This window comes from Sander lucioperca, chromosome 5, assembly GCF_008315115.2.
Source record: "Sander lucioperca isolate FBNREF2018 chromosome 5, SLUC_FBN_1.2, whole genome shotgun sequence".
In the NCBI taxonomy this organism is placed as follows: domain Eukaryota; kingdom Metazoa; phylum Chordata; class Actinopteri; order Perciformes; family Percidae; genus Sander; species Sander lucioperca.
The window spans coordinates 3,598,343-3,610,702 of NC_050177.1; the positions used below are offsets into that span (position 1 = coordinate 3,598,343).

Sequence of the window (12,360 nt, forward strand, 5' to 3'; positions counted from 1 at the left end):
GTGCTGACCCACAATTAAGCCTATAACGTTACACCTTCCTTTTAAACCGTGTTTTCCTTCATTAAGGACACTCGGAGCTGTACCGTTGGCATGCACCATAAAATACTCGTCAGTCATGATAATTATATCGAGCCTACAAGTCAAATTGTAAACCGATGATAAGAGTAGGCTACAGTTTTTTTTATGTGTGCAGAGAAATTACACTTTCACTGGAGGGTACACTTCGTTCTGCTAAACGAAGATCCCTTAAAAGCCTGGCAGTTTGAGCTCCACACGGGACACGGCATCAGTACACTGGAATTCCACAGTTATGCAAGAGTGGTACCAAGACTCGCCACAATAAACTATTTCTGGACCGAAGATATAGTGTTAGCTGGATAGCACACTGGCAAACTAAGGGCTGCATGAAAGACTATTTATTTACCCTGCAGCAGTCTAAAACAAGCAGTTCTGTTGTCAGGAAGCTTTACACTCAAACCCGAATGAGACACCGTATGTTCACTGCCTCACTCCCATGCTATAGCCTGACCAATACTGGACTTTTGAAACAGATGATAACATTGATACATTAGACTTTAACAATCAGACTTTTTAAAGAAATTCATAACATAAGCACACCTTTTAGATAAAATGTGTTTGTTCAAAGAATTGTGACCACCATATGCACTTAAAGGGACATTTTACAGGTGAAAAATCATTTGTCAGTGCTTTCAGCTGGACAATTTGGCACATTACATACATCAGCTGACATATAGCTACACCTATATGATATATCTGCAATAAGCTAATATCAGCTGATATATTGGCCTAGCCTATTAATTGGACTAGCTCTAACTTTACTCCATACTTTCTGTCTGGTGGCATCAAAGAGATTTAGTTTCCTGTTTCAAACCGTATCACCTGTATCTTATCATGTCTGTTGGCTCCCAGCCTGTTCAAAGAAAGTAGTTTATTTTCAGGCACGTCAGTCTCATGACATGGAGCACCGGAGGCTGCAGTCACACTAATACATCTGGCTCATTGAAACGGTTGCCCTTTGGTATATACTGCTGTGTTGGGGACAAAGAAGAAAGAGAGAAGATAGTGGAAGGTGATGGCAGCTCTTATTATGCAGATAGTGCTGAGCCTCCATGTGGTATTCATGAATTCTTCTTGCATGTATCAATCTTATGCTGAACCTGTGATGATTATGTTTTATTACAAACATAAACCAAAGTTGATACAGGGCTCGAATGCTCAACAAGGTGTGGTAGAAGCTTTTAATGACCATTTATGTGTCCAATTGCTCCCTCTTTCTCGTGCACTAGTCCTGTATTTAAAATATACTATGACAAAGGTACATAGATCTAAATATAAGAGTATATGACTGCATTAGTTTAACCAGAAACCATGAAAGTACCATGAGAAACGGACCTATTTTAAATCCATGTTGCATGTGCAAAAGTGAGGCATAAACCTCTCAGTATATGTGCACATGCTCTTCCCACTGATCCAACCCGGCCACAGTCTAAACAGTTCTTTAGTGATATTTCTTTGCAGAACTGTATACACATATCAGTCAGGGAATTGAAAACCTTGATAGCAAGGCATGGCATTATACCAATGCATTTCTCAATTAAACTCAATTTGTAGCTGAACTGACCCATGAGCTGTATGTGGTACTAGAAACTAGGGCTGCTTTGAGTGCTCATAACCCATTTTAACAAATTAAGCACATGTTCCTTGTCTACACTAGACAACAACAATCCCAGACATCAGCCCAGATTCACTTAAAAACAATATCTGTGCGAGGTACCCAGTAGGAAAGTGAGTGGTGTTGATAGGAGGCAAAGTCAGCATTAGCAAACATTCCTCAAGGAAAGCCTTGTGGAGAGATGCTACAATCCTCGCCGCTGTCTGTGGCTGCGCTGACAGCATCACTGGTGGACGACCTCAGCATGTAGGTCAAGAGATGAACCACAAGAAAAATTAGCAAGTCAAGCCAGTAGCCATTATAGCACAGCACAGGAATTTAACGTTGATCACATGTTCTATCTGCAGTTGTGGATGTTTGATTTATCTGTTCATTTGTTTGCTCTGTCAACAGTGCACAGGAGTTTGCATGTCGTCCTGACACAGTAATTTCACTCAAAGTGTATCTGGAGTGATGCATTCTGATGCCAATTCTGTTTTAAAGAGCAGCAATATGTAGCTCATACATTATATATTGTCCATATGCAGGGACTACTGAAGCTCTGTCTGTCAGCTGTAACATTTCTGCTGTTCCTGACGTGGTTGTAAATGGTGGCAAAGGCTATAATTATATTGTAGTCCCCTGAGCACAATCTGCTCTGTGAGATGACAGGTGGTGATGAGTTTAAAGTAGTGAATCAATATGTTTATTACTGCCAGTAAGTTTCCCAGAACAGGCGGCTCTGGAGTAAAGAAATGTGTTTTGCCTCTTAAGAACTGAAAGAATCAGTAAATGGCAAACATCCTGAATAATTTCAACCGGTGTCTGCTCATGACAAATTACTGGAGAGGCCAACTGATCTGAAAGTGCCAGACTTTGAGATTAGTGCCAGTTTCATTACTGAGTGTGTCACACCTGCTTTGTTCCCTGAAGCAAAGCACATGAACTGAAACAGCGGGGGATGTTTCCAAATGTATTGTCCTGTAATAATTAATATCTTGTATTGTTGCAGCCCAATCCTTGAGAATTGACTAATTACTCCCACTGAAGTCTGAAAAAAATTACCAGGAGCCCTCCACCAATTTATGTGGGGAACACAAGCATGCTCGGCCTTTAAAAACTAAAATTCTTTAAAGCATACTTAATAGGTCTAGAGATGTGCAGAAGTTGAATTTGTTGGTAGGTTGTCTAATTAATCTTTAAACTTAAACTAGTTGCTCTCTATAGGAAGACAGTAAGTCTGTCACAAGTTAGTGTGCAAATACGTTTCTTGGCTGTCTTATTATAAATAAAGCATAGATTTGTTTTTTGCATCATATTTATAACTAATAAAAACCTACAGAGAAATGTAAAAATGTAACCAGTCCATGACTTTTTTTTATGTAACATAAAGTTGTAAACAAGTTGTAGGGTTTCCCTTTCTCGTATAAATAAATTATGTCAGGTAGATCCTGAAACCGAATGATGATGGATGAGGTGTCAAATACTACAGTATGTGATAACCACAAAAAGGTCAGATGCCACCCCAAATGTTACCTAAGCATGTTAGCATCGGTTCATCAGTTGTTTTCAGATTATTACCAGTGTTATTCACATAAATGTTCACCTAACTTGTTTTTTCAGATGATATATTTTCAACATGTTGACAAAATTGTGTTTCTGTCCTTTTCTTATGTGTATGACCTCCTTTGGATGTGGATTTTGAAATTATTTCTGCTGTGGATCAATCTTCCTCCTCTAACCAGACGATGAGGTAAGAAACTCAAGTTTTCCTGAAATCTGCTGCCGAAGATGAAGTAGGTCACTGGTGTAGGGAGATTTGGCCTCGATTATCTTACCAAAATGAGGACATTGTGGTTTGTTGATGTCAGCCCATTTTACCCCTGATAGCCACTGCTATTCAGGAGGGTTGCTGTACTGTTTGTGTTCATTTGAAAGGAGTTTATGTTTTAAAGGTGTAAATAAGTGAAACCCTTTTCAATTTTAGAATTTCAAACTCTGCTGAAGTCACGGCCTACTGTTGTAGTTTCTTATTCACAAAGTGTTCAAACTGAGCATGTAACTTTCCTGTGAAAACTCTGAGCTTGTGTGCTTCGGGGTTTTACTTGATACCAAAGAGGAATAGCTGCGTGAAAATAGGTGTGTTCACAAAACCCAGACTTTCTTGTCTCACAAAGTGACGACTGAGAATCTGCTGTGTGTCAGCTTTGTTTGTGTACCTGCAGAGTTTCATTTTTTACATTTTAGTGTTAGTTGCCTTTTCTCTTAGCAAACAGCTTGATCATCCTTCAGCAGAGTCAGCAGTTCTCCTGAAGCGTATCTAGTGATGGTGCTCACCTGTTATCGCCTCTCAAGTAGCCTGCCACTTCAGTGTCAAAACTGCCCCCCTCCCTCTTCTCTACTCCCCTGTACTGTCTACATCCCAAAGCCCCACATCTGTGTTTGGCCCAGCTGAGTGGGGATGAAGCGTAGGGGGGGGGGGTTGTTTTCAAGCCCAAACAGTTCACAGAGGGGTGGGGAGCAGTGGATCTGTATGGGTGTGACAAACTATGGTTCCTTCCTCAGCAACATTCCTAGTCCATGTGACAAACTGCAGGGTGTGCTGACAGAGGGAACACCTTGTTACGAAACGGTCATCTGTCTATGGCCCAGGCTGCTGCTGCTGCTGCTGCTGCTGCCGCTGCCGGCAGGGTGACGGCATTCACTGATCACTCTAATAATGGTTTGGCACATCTCTCTCTGGGTATGTGATTAAATAAGCAGATTAACCAAGTCTACATACATTTAGTTCCTGCTCTTTAAACCCCACCCATTGTGTGATTCTCATTAAAAACAATGTATCTCTGCTCTGAAAGCCATCATTCAGTCCAGGTTGACATAGCTAAAATGCCCTTCCCCTGCGCCCACAGCCTGGCATTGTACACCGCACAAGACTCTGGGGTGTGGTGGAGCAAGAGGGTGGCTGTGGTTTCCTTTTGTTAGCCTAAAAAATGCCACATAACCTCAAATACATGCACACACATAGAATGACGTCACTGTTCATGGGCAGTGCCAGCTGTGGACAGAGAAGCAGAGGAGGGCCAGTTGTCTCTTGCGCACACACACACACACACACACACACACACACACACACACACACACACACACACACACACACACACACACACACACACACACACACACGCACGCACGCACACACATTCACCATGGTGCATTCCTCTGTGGCTTTTACTCAACTAGCCATTAGCTTCCTGTGCCTTCATATGCTACTTGCCACTGCAGCCAAAGTGTAGGAAGTCTATACTTGGACTTTATTAGCCCATTAGCTCGCTAGCTACTGCAGTGGATGCTTTCCCTTTCCTCTGTTTCCCCTATAGCTGTGTCTGTTTTTCTCATTTGCTGTCACTGCTAGTGTGTGCATACTCATTGCATTCATTTGCAAACTGGAATGGCAGAATCTGGAGATATGATGCACCACACCCGTCTGTACACTGATTGACATTTCATTGTTGAAGAGACAGACACAGTACATATTGTGAACAAAACATTGCAAGCAATTAAGTCACAGGAATGTCAAATGATGGGTGTATGAGACATGGTATGATGACATTCACTTACAGTACATTCATACTTCATAATTCAACACTGTATGTGTTAGATGGGGAGGATTTTACTTAGACTTAAAACAACTCTCTCTTCCTTTTACATATCTAGTTGTTATCAAATGAATCTTAACCACCATATAGTATCAAATGTTAACATTGTACTCTTGCCTGTGCAGTAATTCTATCATCTATTACAGTATCTCAGTCAATCCACACACCAACAATAGTGACACTCTACTCTGTGAGCCCTTCAGTGAGGGAAGGTGGATTATCACTCATCAGTGAAACCTGACCCATCATTTTGTGTAACTCCACTAAGGAAAAATGTGTGGGCTTTACTCTCTGAGCATGTAGTGTGATTAACTGTGTGATCATGGCCCATTGGTGATGCAGACACAGAGACTGTAGCGGTGGGGTTTTTGCCTGTGGGCATGGCTTTGACAGGCAGCCCTATGGGCTTTTTCAGTCTGATACGAGGGCAAACAATCGGGTTAGGGAGCAGGCACGCAACACTTAACTGAATACAAGGCCGCGACAACAATAACGAGATGGTGAAAGATGAGTGGTTAAAGAGGGATGTGCTGTGAACATTGACGCCGTTATTATTCTTTTGTAAGATACAGTTTTTCCACAGGAAGAGAAGCTGTATTGCAAGGTGAATGTACCTTTCATTCAATATGAATTATGTAGGTTAATGTTGGGTATAATCATCTAACCCCATCACATGGGGAAATGCTGTGGGTACATTTGATTTGTTTTTGGTTTATTTTGTGAGGGGGGGCACAGCTGCAGTTAGTAGCTAGTAATATTTTGTTGGTGCGCCTGGATAGATCACCTGGTTGAGCGTGCGTCCCATGTACGAAGGCTCAGTCCTTACCATAGCGGCCGCGGGTTCGGTTCCCACCTGTGGCCCTTTGCTACATGTCATTCCCCCTCTCTCTCCTGTTTCACATCTCAAGCTATCCTGTCTAATAAAGGCCTAAAATGCCCAAAGAATTATCTTTATAATATTTTGTTGCCCTCATTCACTATATGAGGGTGCAACATAGTTAGCAACACAGTATAATCAATATAATGCAATTCAGTAGGCCCTACTCATGAAAGACATTTTGAGGTGTCACATTGAGAAGACCGGTGTAAATAATAAAATGAATGATTTCAGTTCTAAGTGTTCTGGTATGTATTGTTTATGCTGCCTCACTGTCACACTGCCATGACTTACTGGTTCACTTAAATATAACAGAGCCATTGTTAATGTTATTAGTAACACTTGTGCTTTTCCTACTGTGTCTGCTGTTAAAGAGATCTGTACAACAACTACAACCTCAAAATGATCCTAGAGATGATGCTTAGTTACACAACAAATCGAATACCAAAACACTTTTACTAAATGCTGTTAAGCACACAGAATCTTCACATATATGTTTTAAAGCTGTAGAGTTACTACAGAAAGGATGTGATCTTTGGCTATTTAAACTATACGTCTCCTCTCCTTCTATGCATTCCCCTGCAAACCTCGCTGGAATATCTGCTTGAAGACTGCTGTTAATAGTCTTTGCCTCCTTTTTGTAAACGGCAAGCTTTAAAATGGCTTGCTGAATTGCCCTATTTGGTCCTCCTCTGACATCCTAACTTCCTAAGCTCTCCTCTTCCTTCCTGTCCCTGCTGGGCCTGCTCACCAGACCCTCAAGCTAATTGGCTCGTGTCTTCATCTCTGCAGATGTCCCACGTCAGCCTGAGCTAGCCTCCCAACCTCCAGCCTCAGCACTCTGCAGAAGTTTTGGTCAGAGGGCGACCTTAGACATTCCTCCAAAGCCTCATAGAAGTGGCCTCTGCCAAGCCCCCCACCCGCTATAAATAATTTCAGCCCAGTTCCCATGGCCCCCACCGAGGTCCCTGCACTCATCTAGCAATGCATGAAATGCTACGGCGACACAACCCTGTTCTACTAACCCAGGGATGATTAGCTTCCTGGTAGGATGTGGTGCAGGTGTGAGGTCATGGCAGCGGTTATCAAAGCGGTCTGACCGCCATGATAAAAGGGAGTAAAGGATTCTTTCTGTATACAGATCATTTTTGTTCTGCTCCAGCTGTTCTTTCTTTGAGAGGCTTCCATCTAAGGACTGCATGTTCTCTATGGTGACACTCAGTGATGTAGCTGTGTAACTGAAGGCATGGTTTGTTATTCACATCTAAAGTGTGGCTGTTTTTAATTTTTTTATAGTATTTACAGCATCCATTACTAACCTCTGTGGGACAACTCTCAAATTCCTCCAGAGCAGTCATGTCTAATCCTTCTGAGATCAGCCTATTGAAAATATATTTACATCTAGGGGTGTACTTATAGTTTGGCTTATGTGTGTGTAGTTCATGCAGTCATTAGGCCATAATTCAATAGTTGGTGACTACAAGGCATACCATTAAGAGAAAATCCACAGTAACGTACTGTAGCTCAGCTAAAACATTGACACAAATATTTTTGTATGAGTTTAATTTTTCGATGGTTTATTAGTCTTATTCAGGCTTATTCGTGGTAAGATGAGGAAGAAGGGACACATTATTTCCACTGCAGCTACTGTGAAGATTAATACTGGAAAAGGCTTTATAAAATGTCAGTAGTAAACGCCCACGTTTTTTTATATTTGATTTAACAAGCATATGGCAAGTATTACATGGCACAAAACCTAAAGATGTCAACTAATGATTGAATGCTTAATAGGCAAGAATTCAATTAATCCTGAAGGCATGCTGCATGTTTGATAAACAACATTGACTTTTTTGCCAAAGTCATTGTCATGCTGTTAATAAAACCTACATTGTGATAAGGCAGATTTAGGCCTGTTCTGTGCGTGTTGTTGAAAGGCATTTTAGGAAATGTAGGACATGTCTAAACTCTAATATCTTGTGGAGTTTTTCTCTTACTGCAACTTCACATATTTCGTGTGTTGCATTGTTCCACACAGACAAGTTCCACACAGCACAGGCAGAGTATCAGCCACACTCTGTTAGGAGGGACAGTAGCCTAGGCTGAGAGCCAGGATGCCTTGATCTAATCTTTGTGCTTCTGGGAGCAAATTGAGAGAGTTTACTCTAACTGCAGGCACTGGGAAGACACAGCTACATATCAGGCAGATAACAAATTAGGACATTACGTAAGTCGTTAAAATATCAGTATCAGAACCGCTACAAAATAATGGTCATATTAAAAGCATGTTTTTGAAATGCAATGTGACGTTTGCATATAATCTAGTGTACAAATTTGTTTTTAGGTGAATAATATGCAGGTCACATTTTGAGCCCCCAAGACCATAATTTATGTTTTTAAAATAACAACTAAACTCCACATCATATTCAACAGGTGTTAACCTGTCAGCCGTAGCCTTTCAGGTGTTTTTTTTTCTTAAGATTTAAATATTACATGCGTTTAACATCTTCTGATGGTAGCCATGAGTGCTGAAGTCTGTGTGTGAATATGCTTGCATGTGTGTGTGTGTGAGGCTCAGTGTTGGGCAAGTTACTTCAAAAATGTAATACATTATAGATTACTAGTTACTGTCATTTGAGAGTAATTAGTTATATTTAGGGCTGGCAATCGATTAAAAAAATTAATCTAATTAATTACAGACTCTGTGATTAATTAATCGAAATTAATCGCATACATAATTAACGGTGCCTGAACCGATACTTTTTAAGAAAGTAAAAAAAGAAAAGAAAACAAAGGGTACTAACCAGTTGGTGACATTAAAGAACGGCTTGTTTATTGCTAAGGCCATATGGTCAAAATTAAATGATTTTAATAACAATGTATAACAATAACAATAACTTATTTCACTAGTAAATTGCTGTTGAACGACAAACGTCTGTGTTTTTCCGACGGCAGCTCTGCAGCTGCAGATTGTTACATCCCGCTGTTGTCACAGTCTCTACAGTAAAACACAGTTACATCCCGCTGTTGAGTCACAGTCCTCTACAGTAAAACACAGTCACTCTTTACACCGTTCAGCGTTAGCTGTCAGCATTGTAACCGTGTTTAATCCAGCTACTAGCTAGCAGTAGGCTAACGTTATAGTATAGTGTTAACTAGCGTCACATGCAGCGGTGTTTGTGTTTCCTGTATCGTCTTCAGAGCATCAGAGAGAAGAGCAGACATATCAGTGGCACCAGATTTCGGTAGCCAGGGTTGGCAGGAAGAAGATTTTTACAAGTAAATGTTCCAGTTAATGATCCAGGCAGCACATTCTCGTCTCCCTTCATTTTACAGTCGAATGGTGGCTACAACAGCTGGAATGGATTAATCTGCGTTATTTTTTTTAACGCGTTATTTTTTCTCAGATTAATTAATCGAAATTAACGCGTTATTTTGACAGCCCTAGTTATAATATTACTGTCTCTGAATTGTAATGCGTTACACTACTTTTGCATTACTTTTGAGTTACTTTCACCAAAATAACAAGGGAAGTTTGATTTGGTAGCTAGCTTGTGAATTTCACCACCGGATCAATAAAGTCTCGTCTTTATCCACTTTAATACATCATAGATTATTCATATTTTTATTCATATTTTATATATTTGTATAATTAATATAAATATGCAAAGTAACTAAAGCTATACAAAATAGATAAGTAAAACATATAATAGGCAAGTAGGAGAAAATGAAAATACTCAAAAGTACGGCATTGTTGTAAAATGTTTGTTTATAGCACTTCAATAAGAAATTCATGTTGTTTAGGTTAAAACACTCTAAAGGAAATGTTCAATTATAGTGTGATTAAAACTCACTATTAACATTATTTACAGTACTTGATTTACAGCTGATTTGTGAAAAGGTAGCCTACACAACCTTATTTAACAGTAATTTAGTTTTACTGCGAACCGTCACAGGAAGTGCTTTTATTTTGAAGTAGGTTACACGGAAGTTGTCTGTTGTGTAGCCTACTCTTGCTAGCTTACTGAGAAGCAACATGTCCGTCAGGCTCAAGTTGTTCACTTTCTTGTTTGTAAAACTGCAACATATTGAACAGTAAATGGTCACAGTAAAAGACAAGCGCTTTTGGTCGTCATTCGAAGCCATTCCACTACAGGCATAGTTTCTCTCTACGGCTGATAAAATGCAATGATATTTACGTGTAGCAAGCCTCAACATTAATTCCCGACATGTTTATATCTGTCAGCCGCTGACGTACCGTCACCTGTTGGGACATACATGCTGTACGTACTGTCTCTGGTTCTGGCTCTGACCACGGGAACAGAAACAGGACAGCTTACTTCAACGCAGCGTAATAACTCCTGAAAATAATATCCATCTCGCAAATGTATTTGTCTCTGCAGTCATCTCAACCATCGAATACAGCGACAGGAAAATAATACGGCTTTTTTTTTTTTTTCCTGTGAAGAAATGTGTCGCGGTGTTGGTAAATTCTTAAAAAAACAATGCACCACTAAATGTTGCGTTAAAATGCGTTGTAACTCGCGTTACTGAGATTGTAACGAGTATAATATTACCGAAATTTAATTAGTAATGCGTTATATTACTGCGTTACAGCAAAAAGGAATACATTACTGTAATTGCGTTACTTTTGTAACGCGTTACTCCCAACACTGGTGAGGCTGTGTATGTGCTAATGCATAAAGATGACAGCTGTGAGTGTCCAGAGGCAGCATTGTCCTCGGGTGCAGCACCCTCCACTCCCCTTGAGAAAACACTTCCAAATGCTACCACCATGCTGCAGGACAGTAAGAGGAAATGCCAGGCAAGCCAGGGGAGGTGATGGAGATCTTCTCGAGGACAGGGGATGTAGTAAAGGATTTGTAGTAAAGGAACGTTCCCATAGAGCATAAATCGTCTATCTTGACTCAGTTTGTCAGTGGACATGAGCCCCTTATCTTCAGGATCTCGGTTTTAGATATAAAAGGGCACAGATATTGGATAGTCTGAGATCATGTAGAGTAAAAGTAAAGGGGAAAATGCTGTGGTGTTGAAGGCATTCTAGATGACCAAAACAAAGTGGAAAGTGTGCGCAGCAGTAATGAAAATCCAGCATACCCATATCTAAAATACACAACGACAGTAAAGAAACCTTCTGTATTCTTCACACAATCAGTCTCAACACAACCAGCAGACACAGGCAAAACAGATACAGATGGTGGTATCAGATTTAAGCACTTGGGTGTAAGTAAAGCATGGAATGTGTTAGCATGCTGTGACACGATGATCGACGGAAGAAAGAGGAGGCCGAGAGTTTAAGACACTTGAGACAAAACCACAATATTTGGAGAATGTTACTGTAAGTGGGATTTAGGAAGTGTTTCAGTAACAGAGGATAAAGAAGAAATAGGTGTTCTTCGTTCATCGATTAGCAAGTTATTTTATAAGTTGTGGATATGGATTTGAGTGGCCTTTTTAAATTTGCTGTTCCCTCAACAACACAGATCTCTTGACTGTACGGCCAACATAAGCAAGAGAGCCCAACCTGCAGCAGATGGATAGGCACTACACAAACAAACACACGTAAAGTAGCTGCTCACCCAGTGCGGGTAAACGGTGTCAGAAATGTAATGGGGGTACAAAGACCATGTGCACTTTTATTGACCATCAGCACGGTGTGTGAATTTTCCTTCCTCTGACCCTTTGGTGTGTGTGAGCACGTGTGTGACTTAATCCATATCACTCCACAGCCAGCCCTTTTGAAATCAGATGCTGAAATAACAACAGCACTGTCACGCCACCAGTCAGTCAGTTTTTACCAGTCTTTGAGGGGTTTTCTGCAAATATTTTCTGGAATTCCATAAGTCAAAAGCAACTGCTATTTTCTTATTTCTTATTTTATTAAGTTACACATAATATCCACTGAGAATCAGTTGTGATCTGATCTGCTCCCTCCGCATACTGATGTTACTACATGAGCTAAAAATCCATTTAGCTTTCTTTGCACGTCAGTCTGTTTTCTTTTAAAAGATCTGCACAGCTGTTTGAAATCTGACAGCTTTAAGATTTTCTATTAAGACTTTTTCTTCTTTTGAAACCCAATGAATTTAATTTCCTATTTAAATGGAGTGTCTTGAGATAGATAGATAGATAGATAG

At 40.3% G+C, this 12,360-nt stretch overlaps 1 protein-coding gene across 2 annotated transcripts in view; it reads left to right on the forward strand.

Moving 5' to 3' along the window:
* Positions 1-12,360, forward strand: part of sept4b (septin 4b) — a 50,327-nt gene that overhangs the window by 275 nt on the left and 37,692 nt on the right. For both annotated transcript variants that reach the window (XM_036001232.1, XM_031297074.2), the window contains exon 2: positions 3,418-3,425. In XM_036001232.1, coding sequence (XP_035857125.1) covers positions 3,418-3,425 — 8 coding nt within the window. The remainder of the gene's footprint in view (positions 1-3,417; positions 3,426-12,360) is intronic.